At 45.3% G+C, this 24,679-nt stretch overlaps 1 protein-coding gene across 4 annotated transcripts in view; it reads left to right on the forward strand.

Moving 5' to 3' along the window:
• The first annotated feature begins 5,590 nt into the window (after positions 1-5,590).
• SH3GL1 (SH3 domain containing GRB2 like 1, endophilin A2) overlaps positions 5,591-24,679 on the forward strand; it is a 46,675-nt gene continuing 27,586 nt past the window's right edge. For 3 of the 4 annotated variants that reach the window (XM_044998291.1, XM_044998293.1, XM_044998294.1), the window contains exons 1-2: positions 5,644-5,847; positions 5,934-6,075. In XM_044998291.1, coding sequence (XP_044854226.1) covers positions 6,031-6,075 — 45 coding nt within the window. In that variant the 5' untranslated portion in view covers positions 5,644-5,847; positions 5,934-6,030. Of the gene's footprint in view, positions 5,615-5,643; positions 5,848-5,933; positions 6,076-24,679 lie in introns of those variants that run through there. The other variant, XM_044998292.1, reaches the window with a different exon arrangement.

Genomic DNA, 24,679 nt, shown 5'->3' on the forward strand with positions numbered 1-24,679 from the left:
TGCCCCTCTTACTGTGCAAGAGGGTCTGCTCCCTAAAGCATGACCCCCTAGCATGCAGTGACTGAGTGTGCAATCGCCTCTGATCCCGAGTGTGCAAGGATTTATGCTCAAGTGTACAATCAGCCCTGCACTGCCTGAGTGTGCAGTGGATTTATTCAAAGCAGGCAGTGGCAGATTAGCCACTGGGCCAACAGGACCCATGCCCAGGGGCCCTGGCCAATGTGAAATGTGAAAAATTGGGATAGGGTGGGGGCCTATATAAGAAAAAGACCCAAAAATCAAGGCTGTCCCTATAAAATCAGGACATCTGGTCACCCTACCCCCACTTGCTCTGGTCCAGGGCCCCACCAAACTGTAATCTGCCTTTGAAAGCAGGAGTCATAAAGCCAAATTCTGCTTTCAGTCACGCTGGTGTAAATCTTGAATGATCCAATTAAATCAGTGAATTGATCCCAGGTTTACACTGACACAACAGAATAATTTGGCCATGCAGTGTGTATCCATATGAACCAAAACAAAGAGACTGGTGAAATGTGACCTAAACCTGCTGAGTTTCTGACAGCTCTGTCCAGTAGTCCTGACTCCTAGCACCTTCTCTACTGGATTGTGCTCCCTGCCAGTATATGAGCAAAGGGCCAGGGAAGAACATAAGGGGACTTGGTTTTCTACTGGCACAACCCCAACAAATCCTGTGTCACCATCTCCTGGTTCCTGCACAGTTATGTAGAGGGGCTCTGCAATGTAAGTGAGCGTGTATGTACACAAATGATTTCGTGTGGGGAAAAAATGCAATGGCTGGTGCGTGTAACTATATGTGTGAATGTGAAATTACCGGATTGTTCAGACACGGGGGCAGATTTTGCTGGTGCAATGTTTGGACCTATTTACATCAATCTAATTGTTTAATTCTGAGTGTTACTAATTATTCACATATTCCTTTATCTGGAAGTCACTGAAAAGGACTTGTCATACCATATGTTTATTGCCCATAGGAAAGAAGTATTGATTTCTCAGCTCAGTTCGGCCGATGCAGGCAGCTCTATGTTGTCCTATATAGGCTCCATATTATCAAAAAATTATGAACTAGAGTCAGATACAAACAATCAAGGCATCTAGTCAGCATTTAATGACCATTTGTTTAAGAATTCATACAAAGAGATTAGCCAAAATTCTAGCATAATGCAGACGCAGCAAGAATCACAGAGAAAAGTGCATTAAAGACAATGTAAAGAACTCACAGCAATGTAGAGCTTATTTTGAACGCCTTTTGAGTTTGAGCTTTTTAAACATGCACCAATGCAAAGGGAAGGCAAAGATCCCTGTTAATGGGACTTCTGAGAATCCTGAAGCCTGCACTCAGAGAGCCAAGTAGGAAAAATACTTCATGGAGACATCACCAGTAACTCACAGTTGAGGTTCCATGGAGATTGGAATTTGAACTAGGAGTTTGTGTAATTTCTGTTTTTGCCTCAGTGTTTGAATAGCAATAGTCCTGGGTAGAAACAGACTTTCTAGGACGTTTATTCTTTGAAAAATTATCTAATTTTAAAAAATAAATATTTGAAAATTGGCCATTTTTTATATTATAGACAGGGCTGTTTGGTGGGCAAATTATTATTATTATTATCATTAAATTTGCCATACACTTCCCATTATAAGACCTTGTTTTGCTTATACGTTTAGCAAACTTTAACCATTTCTGCTGAAATTTTCCATACTGGGTGTCTGCCTCAGGCTGATCATTTTATTTATTTATTTGCGAAATTTTTGCCCAAGCCAGAAGTCTGACAAAGTTACAAAGCGACATGAATTTCGCACTTAAAGCAGGAATCCAAATCAGAACTGCGGCTTGGATCCACATCATAGCATAAGCCAGTTATAACCTCTGTTTTCACCCAACATGTTGGGGTGCTGGCGACAGAGTCGTCCCCACTAATGCAGAGGCATCAGCCCCAATGCACTGGACGTGGGAGAAAACTCGGAGTTCCAATAGCCATAGGTGTGAAGCAGGGCCCATGGTCCCTCCTTGCTCATGGCAGGTGGCCCCACATGAGGCAAGCCTCAGGGGACCAGCCCATGTTTTTGCTCTGCCATAGAGGTAAAACCATTAGGGCATACAGGGTAAGGGCTGGCTCTAGAGCGGGGCCCCCAATGCGGTGCCCGCAGTAGCCATGGCGCCCGCCGGGGCATCTATGTGCACCCGTGTACTGGCCAGCAGACAAGCATCTGCCAAAATGCCGCCAAAAAGTGGCGTCATCAAGAGGCGTTGCCGCCGAAGTGCCGCCAAAAAGCGGCATCATCAAGAGGCGTCGCCACCGAAATGCCACCGAAAAGCAGCGTCACTAAGAGGCGTCGCTGCTGAAACGCTGCTGATTTTCGGCAGCATTTCGGCGGTGACGCCTCTTGACCTTGTTGCCGCTTCTTGGGGCATTTCGGCAGATGCTTGTCCGCCGGCCACGGTCCTCGGTGGCTCATCATCCGGTGCCCGCCACTGAGGACCACTGCTGTAGAGGGAACGGTGTCAGGCAGGGCCCCGTGTTGTCCAAAGCCTTGTGCCCACCAGGGGTCCTCAGAGGCCTCACAGTGCACCCTGTCAGATTGGCTCAATTCACATTGGGCATCCCAGAAGCCCCAGACCTCTGAGGAGGCATAATCCCAACGCCAGAAACTTCTGGAGTGAGAAAATGACAGGGCAGACTCATGGAAGGATGCCCGGCTGTGCTAGTGGAGGCTGGGATTTTGTATTAGGTCTGTAACGTTTGGGAGGGGGTGGTGTCTGTCTGTCTAGGAAGCTCCGCCCCAGGAAACTTGGGGGTCCGTCTGTCCGTCACCTGGTGTCTGACTCTCAATTTGGTGTGTCCATCTGTCTGTCCCTGTGTCTCACAGGCTGCTCTGTCTATTCTTGTGTCTCCCTGGCTTTGGCCTATCTATGCTGGGCTAATGGTGCTCAGCTCCAGAGGCTGGAAGAGGTGGAAGCCTCTCGGCGACTGGGCGGAAGAAGCAGAGTACAGACTCACTCTCAGTCATAGAATCATAGACTTTAAGGTCAGAAGCTGCATACACTACTCGCACGCCCGGTCTCATTCCAGTTCGGTTACATTTCAGTGGTGTGACAAGCTTTGCACATGTTGACCGCGTATGGAAAGTCTCATGCACGGAAATAGGACACATGTGCCCAGGCTTTTACACTCAGAGGGGTGTCTCTGTCCTCGCTCTGAGACACTTGCACAAAACTTCCTAACTGTCAGGGTAGTTAAGCACTGGAATAAATTGCCTAGGGAGACGGCGGAATCTCCCTCACTGGAGATTTTTAAGACTAGATTGGACAGACACCTGTCAGGGATGGTCTAGTTAATGCTTGGTCGTGCCTTGAGTGCAGGGGACTGGGCTAGAAGACCTCTCGAGGTCCCTTCCAGTCCTATGATCTATGATACGCTGTCTCTGGTGCTTCAGGGTTGATGTATCAAAAGCTAGTATTGTTAGTGAGCAGTTAAGGATGCAGGTGAAGTATTAACATAGCTGCAGATGGAATGCTGTGGTGGCCTATCTGCCATGTGTTGCTTAAGGGGAAAGCTATGTTGAAAGTGAATTTTATATTTGGAGTGGAAAGTAGTGAGGTGTCAGTGGCTGAATCTTGGCCAATTTATGATTTCAGGCAGTCATATTAAACCCAAACAAAGCACAAGCTGTGAGGTCAAATTCTGTTTTCCATGACATTGGTGTAAATCTGGAATAATTCCACTGTAGACAATGGATTTAATCTCAGATTTACACCAAAATAAATTAAAAAAATGCATAGAAAAAACCCCAAAAACAAAGCCTCCACCCCCCAACAGCCAAACACATGAAAAAGGGAACAGGAGAAACCTTTTAATATTTGTTTCTCCAGGTATAGAACAAGTAGAGTTGTAGGAACACGTCTCCAGGGAGAAGAAACAGAGTTTGGAGTGAAAAAGCGGTTCTGTCTAATAGTCACAATTTTGTGGCAACCTTTCTTAGGGTTGCGAAACAGTCAAATGAGACAAACATGCACTTATGAAACTGTTGCTATCATTATTGCTAGCTTCTTTTTCAACAGTGGGCATACTTCTTGGAGTGGAGGATTTTTTCCAGGAATTCAGAGTTAAGAATGCATTTATTGTGAAACACTGAACATGTATCATCAACATTCATTGCAATCAAAAGGCTAGCTTGAATTTTTCTCTCCAAACACTGTTAATTACACTGACTGCTTGTTCTATTGGCCTGTTTGTTTCTGATTCTGGACTGGATTTGATGTTAGAACTAATTCTACCGGGTATAACAACTCTTGAACAAACCTAAGGTTCTGATTTATGAAATGAAAAACCAGAACGTATCAGGTGTTCCAAAAGAATTTCCTGGGACACCAAGAAATCATATGGAATAATGGAGATAGTGCTGGTAAAACTTTAAGTAGTTGCAGTCCTAGAAACACTTATAGACGTGCTTAACTTAACTAATGTGACTAGTCCCATCAATGGCTATGACTATGAAGTCAGTGGGCCTACCCACAGTGCATAAAGTTAAGCAACTCCATAAGTCTTTGCAGGCTGGTGGGGGAGCTATGTGATGACAGGACTGAGCTCTGACAGTGAATGGTCTTCTGTTCAAGGACCGTGACTTCATATCTATAATGTGCTTAGGACACTGTTGGCACTATATAAATAATTAATAATGCTTCTCAGTCTTGAGAGTTAATAGTAAATAATTGCAGTAATGGTGACGAGAAAATTAATGGTGATAAAACCACTGGAATCATGACAGTAGTGAAAATAACAGCCATCTTACTTGGTCATGGTGAAAACGATAATACTAGTGATAAGTGGTGGTGATAACAGTGATCAAAAGTAGAGCTATTAGCAATGGACATTATAATAATGCTGTTGCTCAATAGTGATAATAATAGTGATAGCTATTAATCACAAGTGTAGGCAGTACACCTGCTGTCCCAGCCTGGCCTGCGTTTGTTTGTGGGTCTCACGCGCTCTATGGTGCTCCTGCCTGCAGGGGGCGTTGTAGCAGCAGAGCGCCTGCAGGGTGACTCTCTAGCCTCGGCCTCACTTTCTATGGCGCTGCAGTAGGACATTCTCTCACACGCGCATATCTATGGTAGTGGCTTAGCCAAAGGGCGGCTCTCACTCCCCCGGGCCGGCAGGGGGCGGAGTGATTCCTGGTTTGACGCTCTAGCAAAGAGGCGTGTGTGTCCCTCCGCGGGGCTGGCCCGCCGCTTCCGGCCTGGCCAGAGGCGGAAGTGTGCGGCGGGCTGCCATGTAACTTCCGGAGAGGAGCGGGAGGAGGAGGCGCCGCCGCGCGGGGAGCCGGGCCGTGTCCGTCTGTTTGTTTGTCTGTCCGTGGAGCTCCGCCAGGGCTGCTGGGGCATCCGCCCGCCCCTGTGCCAGGCGCTGTTTGTCCGTCCCTGTGTCAGGCGCTGTCTGTCCGTGCTGGGGCTCAGGCTCGGGTCGGTCTGTCCCTGTCTCAGGCTCGGGTCCGTCTGTCTCTCCTGGGTCTCAGGCTCGGGTCTGTCTGTCTGTCCCTGTGTCAGGCTCGGGTCCGTCTGTCCGTGCTGGGGCTCAGGCTCGGGTCGGTCTGTCTGTCCTGGGTCTCAGGCTCGGATCCGTCTGTCTGTCCCTGTGTCAGGCTCGGGTCTGTCTGTGTCTTCTGGGTCTCGGGCTCTCCCTGCCCAGGCTCTGGTCCGTCTGTCTGTCCTGGGTCTCAGGCTCTGGTCGGTCTGTCTCTCCTGGGTCTCAGGCTCGGGTCTGTCTGTCCCTGTGTCAGGCTCGGGTCTGTCTGTCTCTCCTGGGGCTCAGGCTCGGGTCGGTCTGTCTGTCCCTGTGTCAGGCTCGGGTCTGTCTGTCTCTCCTGGGGCTCAGGCTCGGGTCTGTCTGTCCCTGTGTCAGGCTCGGGTCTGTCTATCTGTCCTGGGTCTCAGTCTGTCCGTGTGTCTTGGGTGCTGGTTGGTGCAGGGCTGACCAGTGCCTGGGCCCCCCCGAGGCTGGGAGAGGAGGCAGCATGTCCGTGGCTGGGCTGAAGAAGCAGTTCTACAAAGCGAGCCAGGTGAGAGACCCAGAGACTGACACCCCCCGCTGCATGCTTGTCATTCCAGATCCCCCTCGCGCTCACCTCTACAGCAGGGTGCCTTCACCTCTCTTGCACGTCCCTAGTTGAGATACACTTTGCTGGTCCGGGAAGCTTGGCAAACGTTGGCCAAGTTTGGGAAGCCTTGTGCACGGAGCCTCAGGGGCCAGACTTGTATTGACACTCAGAGGTGCTGCCTCTGTTATCAGACACTTGCATGCCTACAGGGGCTACTCCACAGATCCCTTACAATTGTGCCCTCCGAAAGCCTTCCCCCATTACATCTCCAGCCACTCACACTCACACTGATTCTGGAGCTTCAGAGTTCAGTTAACATGGTACCCTTTAATTCCTGGCATCACCATTTGCCCCCGTTCAGATTTCTCTGCTGTTGTCCATGTACGTGTGTCCGGTACAAGTGCTGATCCCTACCTGAAAATAGACCCTTCTTGACTGTTGACCCAGTCTCTGAATGGTTCGACACTGCATTGTTTTACTTCAGTTTATTTTTGAGGCTGGCAAGAACGGACTGATGTGGAAAGGGAGATGGCTCGAAATTGCAGCTGCGGAGGAGGGGTTTGTGACAGCAACAGGAGATATTTCTGAATTAAAAGCTTCAAGTTGGCTGTGGCACTGCCAGCTGACTATATACAGCTTCATCTTCCAGGAAAATATCTAGGTTAATGTCTTAAGTGTGCCTGTGCTGAGTGTCTCCACCTTTTCTCTCAACAGATTTTGCCTTTTTAGTGCATACTGAGTTACCTTTTGTTAATGAGATTTGTTTTGCATTTTGGTGAAAATGATGCAGGCTCACTGTAATGTTTTCTTTGCTATAAACAAAGATGTGCACAGGGAGGCAGCAGGTAAAACAGATGGCTGCTTATTATTCTTGCGTCCATTTCTTCTTCCCCCTCAATTCCGACTTGCTTTATAGCCACCATTCCTCTTGTCTTCCATCTGTCTTGTCTCTGTGCTGGGAACAAATTTGTTCTGCAAGTGCAGAGAAGGGGTAGAATCAATCACCATGGGATGCAGAAGTCTAATTCAGAAGTTGAATGTTTTTGGTTTAAAAAAGATGAGCTCAATCAAATTAGTGACTTGATCCTATTGTTGTGAAATTGTAGCAGAGCTCTGTGTGTGAAAATAAGGATGCAGTTGTTTTTGTGACACGGTTGTGGCAGGAGTGCTGTAGTATTTTCTTGTTTTGAAGCGAGAGGAATGGTGGATAAGAGCTGTCCACTGCCACATTCTACAATATTGGTGTTCTTGGGTTTCCCCCCTCAGCAAAGAGAAATACTCCATCTTCCTAAATATGTGTGTGTGTATGTGGAGTTCTTTTTCTGCCAAGTATTGGATGTGGCAGATAGGTCCTCTTTAAATTGCATGTCAAATCCACAAGTGAAACAATAAGATGCCAAAGTTATCTATTTCTTAGGCTACTCTGTGCTCCTTAGACTTTTATACCATCACCATGACTACTTGTTTATTCTGAACTCAGGAAGGTGATCAGGAAACTGTCCTGTCACCTGAGGTGTCATCTTAATTCCTCCCATATATAAACACTTATAAAACTCAAATATCCCATGTGTTGCTTAGTGGAAACGCTAGCTCAGAGAAATGAGTCTTCCACTTGGGCCAGTAAGCGGAGAGGGGTGTGTGTACTAGTGCTTCTGTATATTTCATTGCTATAAGTGCCCCTTTCAAAGGTGCATTGCAGGTAGTGAGTAAGAATTTTCTTCCATCTGGAACTTGTTTTTTAATGGGTAATTTATTGTGAGTGAATTGCAGTAGTTCTGTGGTCAGCAGGCACAAATACAACTTAAGGTTATTGGAGTAGAAAACTCTAAATGGCCTAACTATAAGATGTGCTGCAGTTCTCTCAACGTTGAGTTAGAAATTAAAACAATAAGTCACAAGTCTGAAAAGATGAGAAGAAGAAAAAAAGTTGGAGGAAGTTGGGAAGACTGTGAAAGGTACCAAGTGGAGTGAAATTCTGGTCCAGAAGGTGGGGTTGTCACTAGGAATAACAAGCCCTTGTTATACCTGGGGTCTTGTAAAGGGTAGCAACAAGCTGCAGCATAACCTCAAGAAATTCCCTCGTCCTTGATAGCTGGCATCAGGAACTGGGAAAGATTTTGTGGTATGTGAATGAAATCTGGGTTTTCGGGGTAGGGTGGGTGTGTTTTACAGGAAATGGCAACCTTAAGATTCTGGGAGAAAACCTGTCCAATGTGCAAATTTTTAACGACTTATTAGCCAAATAGTTATTTATTTAAAAACTCTCTCGACAGGACAGGTAAAAACTATGGTACTGAGTTCAAAAATTGCGTGTTCAGGCTTTCATTACAAAGGGATCCTACCCACAAATCAATGATGGGATCCAAAATTCTCCAAATAAACTAAAATGAGGCTTGGGATGACTTTCCTGCTTCTCAGGGAATTCACACATTAGTTCTCCCTTGTCCTCTTGGCTTCTGCTAACCATCCTGGTCAGAGAGGACTTATCCCTGTGACTTATTAATGCTTCTGAAGTGAACCCTTTTTTAGATCATCACTGGAATGCACCAAGTATCAACAACATTTCCTTTAGGAAAAGCACCCCTCAGATATCCCTAAACAGTATCCATTCTCCCCCATTTAAAATGACAGTTGAACACTGTGTGCTTCTCGACCAATAGACTCGTTATGTTTTCCAGGCACAAAGTGTAAACAAACAGTTCCAGTGAAGGGCGTCTTAATCCAAGTATGTTTGCTAAGTGGTTTTGCCTCCTTTCTTGGTTACCTTTTATGAAAAAGAACTTTGCTTAAAAGGAAAAACAAAGGAATAGATTGCTGAAGACTTCATTCCTCCTGGCTACTTAAAACAAACTCCTGGATCATGTGCTTTAAGATAGTCCAAGGGGAAAGGTCAGCTGGGAATCGCTTGTTGGAGGATTTCACTGTCATAGATCACTGTGGTGATTTAAGCAGAGCAAATAGATGTGAAAGTTCGTCTGAGTCAAAAGCAGTGTGTTTCTCAAGACTAAATACATCACTCTGGAACACGTGATGAGAGCTTTCTTCTGGTGGGACATATCTAAAATGAATTGAATTCCCACTTCTCTTTGGTTGGTAGTGGGTTTTTTGTTTCTAATATTTTCAGTTCATTTTGTAAAACAAGCACTGATCCCAGGTTCTGTGCACTTGTGCAATGTTAAAGCCACACAGAACTGAAGTGAGCAATAGCCACAGTGCAGAAATGTGTTGGTGACCTGTCCCTCTCTTTTCACTTTATTTGACTATTTAGACTGTGTCCAAGGGCATTTTAAAAACCAGGCGATAAGGAGTATGCACAATTGCATCTGGAGTCCTTTCTCACATCTCCCTGCTGGAAACTGATCTAATTCTGGCAAAACCTAGTTTAATTGGAGGCTTGCTGCCAATGTTCATGGCGTGGTTGCAAAAGTGAACTGCATGTTTCACAGTGAGGTGGGAGGAAGGGAATCTGTCCTGCTCTTCTCTTTCTGAGGCTGGATGTGGCTAACTACTCTCAGGTGTTTGAGTTGCTTTGACAATGGCTCAAGCTACAGAGTCTATTTCTCTGGAGGGTAGGGACCAATCACACCCATTCTGTTTCCCTTGTCTCTCCCCCATGCATGCACTCACAGTATCCCACCCACTTCTGCTGTGCTCCGGGGGTGAAGGGACGAGAATAGAAGACGCCACAGGCTGATTAGTTATTTTTTGGCTCTCATGGAGGAATTGGATCTTCCACACATGTGGATTTGGCAGTGGCTTTCTTAAAGAGCTGTATTAAATTCCATTTCTGCTGTTAAACAGGGCAAGATGTATGAAGAATTTAAGCCTATAAAGGAATCTAGCAATCCTCTCTCCCTTCAAAAAAACTGCATTGTTGTGCCAGTGAGTTTTGAGATCCTCTCCCTCTCAGCGACCGAGGACATGCTGCCAAATCCTCCTCCAGCTGAGCAAGGCGGTGCTGAAGGCCGTGAAGAGGGCTTGATCCTCTCCCATTGTGTTCCTTAGAGAGGCCTTTGGCTTCTACGTCAGCGGTTTGCACTCTTCTTGGGTGAAGCTGCCAGGCTCCCACGCAGCAGAAAGCAATGGAGCTTGTAGCAAAAAGCAAAACAAAAAACCAATCCAAAACAACCCCGTACTGGCAGAGTGTTGCAGGTGGTGAATAGTTATCCTGTGTGCATGCAGAACAAGTTCTGCTGCTTCATAGTTAAATGTCTCTCTTTTAAAAAAGATGCAGATTTCTCCCTAGAGCGAGGAGAAGAAACAGCCTTGAGATTTCTGTTTGGTTTTTGAGTTTCAGCATCTTGATTTGGGAGCAAGCTTGGGAAAATCATTGTAGCTCTTACTACTGTGTCAGTCATGGGTCTGAGCCAGTCTGGCAGTTCCTAAGGTCTTCCTAAGCCAGTATCCTGTCTCTGACAGTGGCTGGGTACCCGATGTTTCACAGGGAGGTGTAAGAGCCCTGCAGGAGGCAGATGGGGGGATAATCTGCCTCCCATATAGGTCTCATCCTGCTCTCTAATAGAGATTGGCTTAAACTGTGAAACACAAAGTTTACTATCAATTCCAAAACTTCTGGTGTCGTTAATTAGGATAACTCTTGATATCCATATAAACTTTGTGTTTCACAGTTTATGTATGATGTATGATGATAGCTGTACTGGTATAATCACCTTTATACCGATGCACTGAATTGTGGGACGGACGGTGCTACTGTTAAAGCAGCACAACATTCTAGGGTGGACGAGGCCTAACAGTAGTACAAAGTGATGTAAACTGCCAGTCTTGTCTATACTAAAGCTCCCAGTTCTGCTAAAGCTGATTCAGGTGAACGTGAGGGCTCGTATTTTATTTATTTTTTCGTTAAAATGTCCTTTTGTAGACGTGGCCGTGGTGGAGCTAGCAGGCTTGATTCGGTTAGGGGAAACTCCTCATCCCCGCTGCTTGGGGGTAGCAGTGCTAGATCTTGCTAGCAATAGCTGTTGGCTTCTTTCTCGATTTCAGTCATAGTGTGGGCAGGGCTGTAAATTGAGTCACTTCTGTTTAAACGTGGAAGCCGAGACTTTGCACAGGCTCAATCCTGCCAGGGCTGATATACTGGGGCCCTTTCTCTAGCTCATCACTACTGCATTGGCCCATGTACACAGCAAGAGGTCTGTCAGCTGGTATTGCCTTTAATGGACTCAGCCTAACAAAAACTTAACTCTTCATGTTTCTAAAACAGGCTGGAGACTAGACCAAAATGTCTTTCTCAAACTGACGTGCTTTGGCCTTGATCAAGCTGGCCTCACAAACCCTGCTGAACCTGGCCTTTATAAACTGGCTCAGCAAATAATGGATGATTTTTCTAGTGCCACTGGACATTGCTTCTCTATCCTCTAGCCCAGTGTTTCTCAACCTTTTTGATGCCAGGGACCGGCTTACTGCCTTCCTAAACTGCCAGGGGGATCTCGGGGACTGGTGCCGGTCCACGAACCGGTCACTGGGATGGGCTAGAGCAGTGCTTCTCGCCCATCCCATCCTTGGGAGCGTCTGGCTTCCAAACGCCACAGAGGTCCTTGCTGCAGCAGCTAACAGTTGAATCAAAAGATGAACTGTCTAGTAAAGCAGTGCTGCTTGATTTGTGAAATAAAGACACATCCTCTTTCCCCAGCAGGATTTGGGGAGGAGAGAGGGTTACTGCTCCCCCTTTTCTGGTCTGAAATGCAAAGCCCAGCAATCTCTTCCCCCATGTATGAAACACAAAAGCCATCACCCAAGGGAAGGAGGGAAGCAGTAGGTAGGTCTAACAGTCCCGCAACCTGATGGCAGATATTAGAAATCCTGAAAAGTGGCAGGTGTCAGTAACTCAGCTCTCTCTCTCATACACAGGGGCTCTTTTGTGAGGCTGGTGACTGCTTTCATGATCTTTTCCTTTGATAGCAAGAGCTTTTCCTTCAGCGCAGTCCAAGAGCCAGAACAATTCTCTGTAACCTGATGATAGTTGTTATAGCTGGAAGAGTCAAGAGATCTCTAGGATCAATTTGCATGCGTGCACCCTCTCCAGCCAGTTTCTAATGAGTCCCAAGAAGTTCCTTCCATTTAATTTGGCAACACCAGCTCAGCAGTGTGGTGGTATGCACTGAAATGCCTGGGAGATGAGGTCTGGTGCCAGGCATGCAGGACAAGGACAGTTTTGTGGCTGGGGGAGAGAATGCTGCTGACGGGGGTGGGGGTGGATAGAATTTCTCCCATTCTCACGGAGGTTGGGCTGGCATTTCCTTGACCTGTATACCTGAGGCATGTTCTTCCTCTTGTGGCTTTACACTTGCATCTTCATTTTTTCTTGAGGTTGCTGCTTTATAAGAAGTATTAAATATAAATAAATCTGCAGAGCTGTTTTAGTCAGGTCCTTACGTTGTCCTGTAGCACTTCTGTCAGAGTAATATTTGTCTTTCTGCTCACTTCCTTCATTCTGCACACAGAAGCCAGGTGGTGGGTTCCTCTGGAATGTTTGCGGGTGAAACGTGTCACTTCAAGACTAGCTGCACAACATATGATCCTCTTGTAGAAGGGAAACCGGTTGTTAGCATTGCAATGTGCAGGATAACCTTTACATTAAACAACAAAACAAAACAGCTCGCCGTTACCTTACGGTCTCTTTAGATCACTCTGGCAGTACACAGGGGCATTAAAGTGGACGTAAGTGCTGCTCTGGGGCCAGAGGGGGGCTGCTCTGGGGCCAGAGTAGGGCCTCCTTGGCTATGTAGAAGTGGCATAGGACTTTGTGTTATCCTCGCTCAAAACCCCAGCGTGCCTAAGGCAAGCTGTGATGAACCAATGTAAGTGAGAGCATCCCAGAGGCTGCCAGAACTCTGCAACGGGTGCCAGGCAGGACTCTCAAGGACAGATCATTGACAAAACTCCTGTTGACTTGAATGTGGCCAGGACTTCACCCCAGAAGCATAAAAGTGTCTTAAAGGCACCAAATGCAGGAACCAAGTAACTGAGAATTGGACCCATTGAGTTTAAACTTAACCAGGGCTGAAGAAAAGGGGGGAGGGGACTGTACTGGGGCCCTGAGCTTGGGGAGTGATGGGGAGAAACATCTGTGTAAAATAAAAATGAAATGGGAGGACGTAGGGCCCCAGCCAACGTGATGTATCTGGTCCCCAAATTTCTCTTGACAGGCCTGAGCTTGTGTAGTAATTTTCAGAGAGACATTTTTCAGATGCTCTGGTGTGTTGAAAGATCTCCAGAGACCATACAGCACAGGGCAAATGACCCGCATGGTACCTCCTGCAGGTGTGTTTTAGTCTTGTTCTGCAGGATTGAGTCCAGGGAGTGAGAAGAGAATTCCGTCTCTACGGCTTGCTCAGCATCTGGCCGTTCTGCTGAGACTGCCAATAAGGAGATCATTTTGCCTCAACCCTTTTCCAGTTCATCAGGATTTTGTAAGAGATCTGGGACCTTCGTCAACCCAAAATCAGAGTCGCCAAACATGTGGCTTCTTTTTCCCAGCTATGCAATGCTAAAATAAAACCAGGGTGCCTGTCTTGGTGTTAAGTATCAGAGGGGTAGCCGTGTTAGTCTGGTTCTGTAAAAGCAGCAAAGAATCCTGTGGCACCTTATAGACTAACAGACGTCACTGCAGCATGTACAACCCCACCCCCAATGAGATTGGAAAACCTTAAGCTACCATTGGTTTCAAAATTCAGTTTTCTACTGAAAGCCCACTTTCACTTCCTGCAAACGTTGACCATGAGGGGTCTTTGGAACAGGAAATTGGTGACTTTGTCTCGTTAATGTTTCAGTGGGGAATTGCCAATTGATGCTAAGCAGGAGTGAGTGAGTCTCACAAGAGATGAATTTAAAAAAAATTGTCATACACAAAGTATTCTAGTTGCAAACAAAATCTCGCAAAACTAAACCATCCTGAAACAAATGTATATAAAATGTGGATTTAAAAAAAATAAATTGGTAACATGGCCAGTTGTGATACCAGCCTGGGAAAAGGAATTACAATATAGTAAGGAATGACTTGAAGAGAGACACAGATTCAACCAATATTTTCAAACTGTTCATTTTCAGTGTCAGATTCACTCTAGAGTAAACAGTTCTGAGGAAAAATCAATGTACGGTCTAAGCTGGAAACATGAAAATACTTTGCGAAGCAGACTAGGACCTGCAACAGGAAGGAGGAAGATGATATTAAATGGCAAGGTTAGAAAGCCACTGAATGAGAGTATACTCTTTCTCCTATGTGCTTATTTCAGATATAGCATTCCTTTATGTCCGACCTGGCATGGAAAAGGCGTTCTCTGCAATCATCACAGCGGATGGGTTTTTAGAAACAACACTTAGTTCTACCTTTGCTGCCCTTGTAACGATTTCTGTACTTTTCTGTCGTGTTAGTTTCCAATTTTGAAACCATTGGTTCAAATACTTCAATTTTACTTCCAAACAGTTCTTGGGAGAAGTCACTTCATGACAACCCAGGGTACGCTCTGACATCAGTAGAGCCATGTGAGTTTATATGTTCTCATGATCAAGACTGAAAGCAGAATAAGGGCCCATATTTGTGGTGCGCTGAACACCCCAACTCCCATCGGAATCAGGAGTGCTCAGCACCATGCAGGATTGCCCCATCCAAAGGTGGGGAGAGCTTGAATTGATGAAGTTAAACATTGTGTTATGCTGGCAGCAATGAACATGACTCATGAGGCACGGGTTCTATTAATATTAACCCAGCCAGGAATCCCCTGCAGTCCTCCAGGTCTGGCTTTCAGCATTAATGTGCTCCTGAGGGACAGAGCCTGGGGAAAACCTGACTTGTTTAAGCACAGTGTAAGCATGGGACAGCATTGTGTCCCATGTATAGCATGGCAATCATGTATTACACAGCATAGAATCCAATATATTGTTGAGAGGACGTTAGAGAGGGACGCTCCTATTGAGCTAATCAGTCTTCGTTATGCTTCAGTCGGTCATCCTAGTCTGACGCAGAGAGGCATGGAGCTCCTGTGAGGTGGCTGTCGCTGGAGATCACTGTTTAAATGATTTGTATGTTTGCCGAGCTGTGTGCATCTGTGGAGGCGGGGGAGTTGGGAAGCACAGAAGTGTTCAGTTCTGCTACACCCATTTCTTCCACAGTGAACTTGGTTGGCCGTGAATTTACCAGTCTGTCCTAGGTAATAATACTAATACAAACATTTGCCATTGCAGCCACCTAAAAAGAGACATTGCTCACGGTCTATCTTAATATTCCTGCCCATACAATCGGCCCTCTTCTTTCTTTCATCCTTTGTCAGCATTGAAGTAGTTAAAATAACACCGTTTCTATTATCGTCGTAGACCAGCATTGACAGCCCCAACTCTCTGAGCTACGGATTCAGCCTGTGTGCGAACTCAGGCAGATGCTGCTGCATTGGTTGCAGTCCCTTCATGTTTTAAAGGTTTCCTTTGAAACCATAAAGGCTTGATAGATCTTTCAACTGCCACCTTTGGGATGAAGAAAAGTACTAGATTGGTATCCACAGCTCAGTTCCTCACCCTCATCTATGAGTGAGGAAAGTATTATCCCCATTTTACAGATGAGTAGGGCCCTACCAAATTCATGGTCCATTTTGGGTAAATTTTATGGTCATAGGATTTAAAAAATCTTGAATTTGATGGTTTTGGGTATTTAAATCAGAAATTTCACGGTGTTGTTACTGTGGGGGTTCTGATCCAAAAGGGAAGGGTCGCAAGGCTATTGTAGGGGGGGTTGCGGTATTGCCACCCTTGGTTCTGCACTGCTGCTGGCGGCGGCGCTGCCTTCAGAGCTGGGTGCCCCGCCAACAGCCGCCCATCTCGGAAGGCAGTGCAGAAGTAAGGGTGGCAATACTGCAGCCCCCTACAGTAGCCACGTTTCATGGAGAAGGCCAGATTTCATGGTCCGTGATGCATTTTTCACGGCCGTGAGTTTGGTCGGCCCCTACAGATGAGGGAATCCAGGACCCAGGAAGGATACACAGCTTGTTCAACGCCGGAGTGGCAGATCCAAGCATAGAACTTAGGAGTTCTGGCTCCTAGTCCTGTTCTCATTTCACTGACTGGGCCACACCACTCTCCCCTATTTGTATTTATATAAATGTGTTAAAGTTGAGAACTGTCCTTGTTTTATAAAAGATCAGTAGGTCATGGGTAAGTGTCAATGAACTATCGAAGGTGTCAGGAAACAGGAAGGTGCTGAGGGATAGGTTCCTGAATGCAGAGAAAGGAAATACTTCCTCCCATCTCTCCCCACCAACACCCCCACCCCACCCCCCTCGGGAAGGAGCAAAATAAGGATGAGATCAGGCAGGCCGGGTTGTGAAAACGGATTCATTTCTGTAGCACGCCCTCGTTTCTCGCCCTTATTCTGCATACATTAATGCCTTTGTGTGGGCTTGCTGCCCCATTGCACCTCCATTAAACAGGTAGCAATTCTGGAGGAGCTGCCAACCTCATCATAGAAGGTCTTCTGCCTTTCTGCAGTGGTTGGAGCCAACTAGGTAACCCTCCCTGAGGAATCGCTGTAACACGGGTATAGATTCAAGGCACAATTGTGGATTTCACCAGCTTGTTGTTTCTGCAGGTTCTTTTGGGGGAAAGTGCACACTAGGCCAAAGGAAAAGGTTCCCCATCAATCCCACTCTGGTGTCAAAGTAGCAGAGATGTGGGATTTTGAGTTTCTGGGCTGTAGCCATATTGCAGGCATGTTTTGGGGGGAGGCGGGGGAGTCTGCTCCTTAACAGACACCCTCCCCAGCTTTTCCAGTGATCTCACCCCTTTGTTGAGGCCATGTATCCTGCACTACTCTGCAGAGGTTCTGCGGAAGGGGCCCATGAAATGCCATGCACAGATGAAAACAGTGCACTCCTCTGATACGTGGAGTTTCCAGAACAGTAGTATCTGTGCCTCCATGAAACTGTCGTTGGGGTTTTGCTATGAAACAGGACAGGAGAGGGTGCCCATCCAGTGTGAGAATCTGCTGCAGCCCAACTTGATGAAGTGTGTTGCTGCCTCTCACAGATGCTTCTACTGGTTCCTTACCTGTCCCAAATATGCTTCCAGATGTTTAGCAGAAGTTCAGTTGTTCTTTGGGGCACTGCTGAGCTGTTTCACAAGCAGCTTTTCTTGCTGTAGCTCTGGCGTGGTCTCTCCTGCTATCTGCTGTAAATCATTAACATAGGGCCATATGCAAGTCCTGGGATTGGAGCCTAACATATGATGAGTGACTCCACCTTTACCCTGTGAATGTGGGTAATTTAATATATTATCCCCCACGGCTGCTATCTTCCAAATCTAATTTCTCACTGCATATGCAGAAATCTCAAAATCATGAGTCAGACTGCTTCAGCTGGGAAGGGGTGAGTTAGATCTGTGCTCAGTTGTGACAGATAGAGAAGGCTGTAGGCTCTTGGGAAGCCCTAGAAATTCCCTGTAGGGCACTTCCTGCTTCTCTTTCGACAGGCTTGTTTTTGACATGCCTGTAACTTCTTCAGGTTTTGACCCTGTCATGGCCTCTCTTTGTGGTTAGAAAAGCATCCTTTCTCCGTGTCTGATTTCCTTCTCCCATCCTGTTAAACTGCAAGCCCATCACTTTCAGAAACAGATTGCTGTTGACAGGAAATGGATGCACTCAGAGGGCAGGGACTGAGCAGTGGTGGATCCCTATGCTAGAGAGAGGATAAACACATTGTTCCTGGATCCAGTCCAGTAACGGTGTGTGTTTATCTCAGTATTGTGTGAACTGACCAGGAACTGTGTCTCAGGTTGTAGAAATGGTAACCATCCTGCCAGAGAAAGTGAGGGCGCACATAAGTTCTCTACCTCTGAGGCTGATATGCACAGGTTTGGAACTCAGCAGCCAGATGTAGCAAGGCCCATGTTGATTCAGTCTGTTATGAGACATCTGGGCTACTGGGATTCAACCCTCTTGCAGTAATACTGCATGACAATCAAGAAGGTCATTAAGAACCATGCTACTGTCTCCTCCAAAGAAGGCCTTTTATTGTGTAACTTGTTTAATTAGCTTTGCTGCTGATATCTTATTAATAAACCTTGTCACTTGCAGCCACTGGGTATTTCAGAATCCCCTTATTGCATACTAACTACCAGATAACAACACCTGACAGAATCACTAATATTTAGTGTGCTGTTCTGAAAAGTGACTTAAACATGGACTCCCCAGGATGCAGTCTTATTGTTCAGTGGCTCCAAGGTCAAGTTTGCTCCGTTAACAAGTTTTAAAGGTGCTTTTTCTAACTCTGACAACCCTTCAAATTTCACGCTAGGATCTGAACGTCAAGCGGGCGTCTTGTTAGCTCAGGCATCATCCCCAGTGATGAAAACGTATTAAGCAGTCAATTGAGGAAGTCAGAATAGAGTCCAGCTCATCCTCCAAAGTTCTGTTGATTCTAGGGCTAGCAGTACTTAAAAAAAAAAAAAAAAAAAGCAGTAACCTTTACCAGTGTGTGCAGATATCATTCTGAATATACACCCACAGAGCAGATCTCTTGAGTAAGAAGGTGCCTTTTTCCCCCCCACATAAACAGGTTTCTGATCTCAACCACATTGAAACTGCTATACGGGAGAAACATTTAAAAGCAAAACACCCACAACCTCTTTTGTCCCAGACGCACAGCTGTGCGCATGTGTTCTTGGGGATTTATGTGAGATTGGTCTGGCAGAAACCTGGAGAATCAGATATTGGGATTATTTCCACTTTTAAAACTCCTCTGTGTATCAGAGAAGAGTAAAATGCTAAGGGGTGACTCCTGTTTGTGCCTGCAGGGCATAGTTACATAGTTGGACTCAGGATTTTGAATGTACCTGTGACTGTAGCAGCAAGGCAACCGGACTGCATTTGTTCGTACATTTAAAATCTTGATAGTGTCCCCTTAAGAATAAAAATGATCTACAGAGCAGCTGCAGCATTTGTCGGCATTTAAACCGTTATGAAAATGTTAGCAAAGTTATCTTGATGATTAGCAAAGATGAGCTTTACGTAGGCATAACAACATTGGGATGAGTCTAAGGACGTCCTGCTGTTAAGGCTAGAGGTGTGACACAACATGCGATACCCTGATACTACAGCATGTTTGAATGCTCCTGCAAGAACAGAAACTAGCGAAGGAAGAGACCTTGTTTAAGTTGTATCTTTTTTTGCTCTTCCATGAGCTCGCCCCACTGTGTTTTTTCTGTTGATGTCCAGAACTGAATGCAGTATTTCAGATCGTTGGGTGAGTAGTGGAAACTTGTTACTTCTCTCTTTTCTTATGCACTTATCTTCATCAATAATTATTAGGGTTATCAATTAATTGCAGTTAACTCACGTGATTAACTAAAAAGAATGAATTGCAATTAATCACACTTATAACAATAGACTACCACTTGAAATTTATTAAATATTTTTGGATGTTTTTCTACGTTTTCAATACTGATTTCAATTACAATACAGAATACAAAGTGCATAGTGCTCACTTTATATTTTTTATTAAATATATGCACTGTAAAAGTGATAAACAAAACAATTCGTATTTTTCAATTCGCCTCATACAAGTACTGAAGTGCAATCTCTTTATCATGAAAGTATAACTTACAAATGCTGGGTTGTTTTGTTTGTTTGTTTTTGGTTACATAACTGCACTCCAAAACAAACAGTGTAAAACTTTAGAGCCAACAAGTCCATTCAGTCCTACTTCTTATTCTGCCAATCACTAAGACAGACAAGTTTGTTTACATTGACGGGAGATACTGCTGCCTGCTTCTTATTTACAGTGTCATCTAAAAGTGAGAACAGACATTCACATGGCACTTTTGTAGCCGGCGTTGCAAGGTATTTACATGCCAGATGCACTAAACATTCATATGCCCCTTCATGCTTTGGCCACCATTCCAGAGGACATGCTTCCATGCTGCTGATGCTCGTTTAAAAAAAAATGCATTAAATTTGTGATTGTACTGCTTGGGGGGGAAATTGTATGTCTCTTGCTCTGTTTTACCCACATTCTGCATATATTTCATGTTATAGCAGTCTCGATGATGACCCAGCACATGTTCGTTTTAAGAGCACTTTCACAGCAGATTTGACACAATGCAAAGAAGGTACCGATGTGAGATTTCTAAAAATAACTACAGCACTCAACCCAAGGTTTAAGAATCTGAAGTGCTGTCCAAAATGTGAGATGGACGAGGTGTGGAACATGCTTTTAGAAGTCTTAAAAGAGCAACACTCTGATGCGGAAACCAGGGGCGGTGCCAGGCACCAGCACGCCAAGCGCGTGCTTGGGGAGGCAAGCCGCGGGGGGCGCTTTGCCAGTCGCCGCGAGGGCGACAGGCAGGGTGCCTTCAGCGGCATGTCTGCGGAGGGTCCGATGGTTCCGCGGCTTCGGCAGACCTCCCGCAGGCTGCCGCCGAATTCGCGGGACCGGGGACCTCCCGCAGGCAAGCCGCTGAAGGCAGCCTGCCTGCCATGCTTGGGGCGGCAAAATGTCTAGAGCCGCCCCTGGCGGAAACTACAAAACCCAAACCAGCAAAAAAGAAAATCAATCTTCTGCTGGTGGCATCTGACTCAGATAATGAAAATGAATGTGCATCAGTCTGCATTGCTTCGGACCATTATCAAGCAGAGCCCATCACCAGCATGGAAGCATGTCCTCTGGAATGGTGGTTGAAGCATGAAGGGACATACGAATCTTCAGCGCATCTGGCATGTAAATATCTTGCAACGCCAGCTACAGCAGTGCCATGTGAACGCCTGTTCATTGTAAACAAGAAGCAGGCAGCATTGTCTCCTGCAAATTGTAACCAACCTTGTTTGTCTGAGTGATTGGCTGACCAAGAAGTAGAACTGAGTGGCTCTTAAGTTTTACATTGTTTTATTTTTGAATGCAGTTTTTTTGTACGTAATTCTACATTTGTAAGTTCAACTTTCATGATAAAGAGATTGCACTACAGTACTTGTCTGAGGCGAGTTGAAGTACAATTTTTGTTTTTTTACAGTGCAAATATTATAAAAATAAATATAAAGTGAGCACCGTACGCTTTGTATTCTGTGTTGTAATTTAAATTAGTATATTTGAAAATGTAGAAAACAGCCAAAAAATAAATGGTATTCTATTGTTTAACAGCGTGATTAATCGCAATTAATTTTTTTAATTACTCGGCAGCCCTAATTTTTATACATTAGATAAGAAATTTGAGTCAAGGGCTGTCTTGTACTATATGGAGAACATGGGAGATGATAAATAGGAAAAACAAAAAAAAGTATCGTGCAAATCCTTGTTGCTAACTGAGGCTTAACATGTCAAGAGAAAATATGGGTAGAGACTTGAAATGAAAATGGATGTTGAAATTATTTTTTCCTCCAGTATGAGTCAATTTTTAAAGCACAGTTGCTCTTTTCCGCGAATGCAGCACAGTGCACTTATTCCTAACTAGACTTTAACCAAGAGAAGGCCAAATTGTCAGGTTATTTTTTTCCTTTCCTAGAAAGAGGGGACTGTTTTTTCTCTTTTCGAAAGGGTAGCTTGGAAAACATCGATTCGTTGACAAGGATGAAACATTATTGGAAAGGCTTCTTGTGCATAGAGTGGTAGCCAGTGAGCAGGAAAAGGATTGTGTGTTTTGGGAGAGGCAGCGATAGGTCTTTTGATTTGTTCAGTGGATTTTATAACTGAGTGGCTATTTATTTCTGTAATATAATATCGTATCCATAATGAATTAGTTCAGACCGCTTTTGCTGAATGCCACATCTGTGCAGAAGCAAGGCCTTTGGCAGTTATCTCCTAGGGGGATATCAGCTACATAAGAAGGAGTCAAAACCCGCCTTTCATTGTTTGACTGTGTTTGAAACAGTAAATTATTAACCCTTTGACAAAATGGTAAAGCTGCAATGGCAGGGCGGTTGCCTCCTACTCAGCTTTTAGCTTCACTACAAATGTGTCCTGACGGCTGCTGCTTAACTAGCTGCATGTCTTAGGGCATGTTGACACTACAGAATTAAGTCGACCTAACTTATATTGGCATACAGCCACCACAGTAATTACATCGCTTGTATGTGTCTACACTTTGCTCCTTGTGTCGATTGGTGAGCATCCTCACCAGGAGCACTGGTGCCGATTGTACTGCCAGTGTGAGGGCATTGTGGGACAGCTTCTGAAAGCCAGTAACAGTTGATGTAAGCAGCACAGTGCCTACACTCCGTCAACCTAACTGCATCAACACTGACTGCCTCTCATGGAGGTGGTTTGAGCATTGGCCTGCTAAACCCAGGGTTGTGAGTTCAATCCTTGAGGGGGCCGCTTAGGGATATGGGGTAAAATCAGTACTTGGTCCTGCTAGTGAAGGCAGGGGGCTGGACTCGATGACCTTTCAGGTCCCTTCCAGTTCAATGAGATAGGTATAACTGCCCCGCTACACCAACTTAATAACTCCACTTCCACGAGAGGTAATCAATATTGATGTAGTTAGGTTGACGGAGTGTGAGTGTAGACACTGTGCTGCTTACATGCCAGATGCGCTAAAGATTCGTATGTCCCTTCATGCTTCAACCCTAACCCTAAGGCAGCATACGTCCACCTAACTCTATAGTGTAAACCAGGCCTTAGTTCATAGTGAGGAATCCTGTTTTGATTGCTTTGAGCCATCAACTGGGTGGAGATGAATTGGCTGGGATTCAGTTTCTCTCGTAGGTGATTCTACGATTCAGTTTTGTCCTACCTATCATGAAAGTCCGTTTAGCAGACTGATCGCTCCTCCACTGTTAAGTTCCTTTATGATTGGACAACTTCATTAGCAGTATGTCTACACTACAGCACACTTGTACCTCTGTAGCACTGAGGTGTAGACGCTTCATAGAGCAACAAAGGGGGTTTTCCACCAGTGTAGTTAATCCCCTTCTCCAAGAGGTAGTAGCTAGGTCAACAGAGTTCTTCTATCGATGTAGCTGCATCTACAGTGGAGGGGTTAGGTCAACCTAACTACATTGCAGAGGATGCAGAATTTTCCACAACGTTGTAGCTAAGTCAATCTTATTTTTAGGTGTAGACCAGGACCCAGTCTTTCCCTCTTTAAGACATTTCTTCTGTCACTTTAACATCCATTGACGAACCCCTTCCTTGATGTCTGGTTTGCTGCTCCTCTCTCTATAAACCAGAGCACCGGTTCTGGGGAACCAGCTTTAGGAGGGGCATTAAGAACTGCCACAGATATGTTTGAAATGCGAAGGCAGTGTGTGGACTAGAGTATTATTTTTATTATTTCTAGACATGGTTCCATAACGCATTTGTCCAAAGGTACTGATATTAGTCTCCACGTGAGTTTGCACAAGAACGTTACCAATGCTCAGATATAAATGAATGGAATTATTCCCACTCTCAGATGAAAGCAGTGTAAAAAGCAATTGCATGAAGCTGAGGAAGGAAAAGTTGAGGCTAGATGATAGGGCAGAATTCCTAATATGAGCAGTTTGGCAGTGGAATAGACAACCAAGGTAAATGGTGAAGTTGCAGTGTCCATAGATACTATCTTATTTAACCTGCCATTGAGTAACAGGAATGATGTAATGAATAAGCTACAAATACGCTGTGGGAAGATCAGGCTAGATTTTCTAGCACTATTATCTATCTCCTCAATTCCTCTTCATTGTTCCCTTCCTTCTGAAGTGAGGTCTGAGGGGCAGAGAGACCTAGTACAGCGACCCCCAAATTTTACTGGTTTACATACCCCCTCTTCAAAAAATTGTTGTGAAGTGACTGGATTGACCATCAGGCTCATGTGGCATGTGCACCACTGGTGGTACAGGTTGGGAACCCTGATTTGGTGTTTGTCATAAACTGGGCAACAGGAGACACGGGCTCTGTTTTTAGCATTACCAGCAGCCTGTTGTGTGATCATAGGCAAGGTATTTCTCCTTCCACTATTTGTCTGTTTAGAGTGAAAGCTCTTCTGGGCAAGAGCACTTTCTTATGAGGTCTGTGTACAATGGCCAGCACAATGACACCTCTAGGCATTACTGCTATACAAATTAATTGTTTGATCTCTGAATTGCAGACAGGTCTAAGATGCTCCAGCTGTGAAAAGCCCCCAAACACTGGGGATCCCATGGACAGTTCCTCACTAAAACTTACCTTTTTCGTCTTTCTTCTCCACTTACTCATAAGCTCTGTAATAGTTACTCAGCTCTTATTGTGCACAAATAATGCTCATAACTTTGTGCACCTTTTCCATGATTGGTGGAAATGTTGTCATACAGATGCTGATCTTTCAACAGACCAATTCACTCCGTGCTATCCACTAACTTCCTTCAGGTCTGTGTTCTCTTGGTGACTTATTGTGACGGGATCCTGGGATGCAACCTGGGACTGTGGGATCACTGCACCCCCTTTACTGACCATTCTGGGTTGTCTCTCTCAATGCCTTACTGGTGGCAAGCAGTAAACCCCTCCAGATGTTGTTACCACTCAGTACAAACACATGAGGAGCCCACACCTGGCTAGATAGCCTGAATCCCAGAGCCACTCACGAATCACACAGAGAAAGGCACCAACCAAATCCCCCC

This window comes from Mauremys mutica, chromosome 24 (genome assembly GCF_020497125.1).
Source record: "Mauremys mutica isolate MM-2020 ecotype Southern chromosome 24, ASM2049712v1, whole genome shotgun sequence".
NCBI lineage: Eukaryota > Metazoa > Chordata > Testudines > Geoemydidae > Mauremys > Mauremys mutica.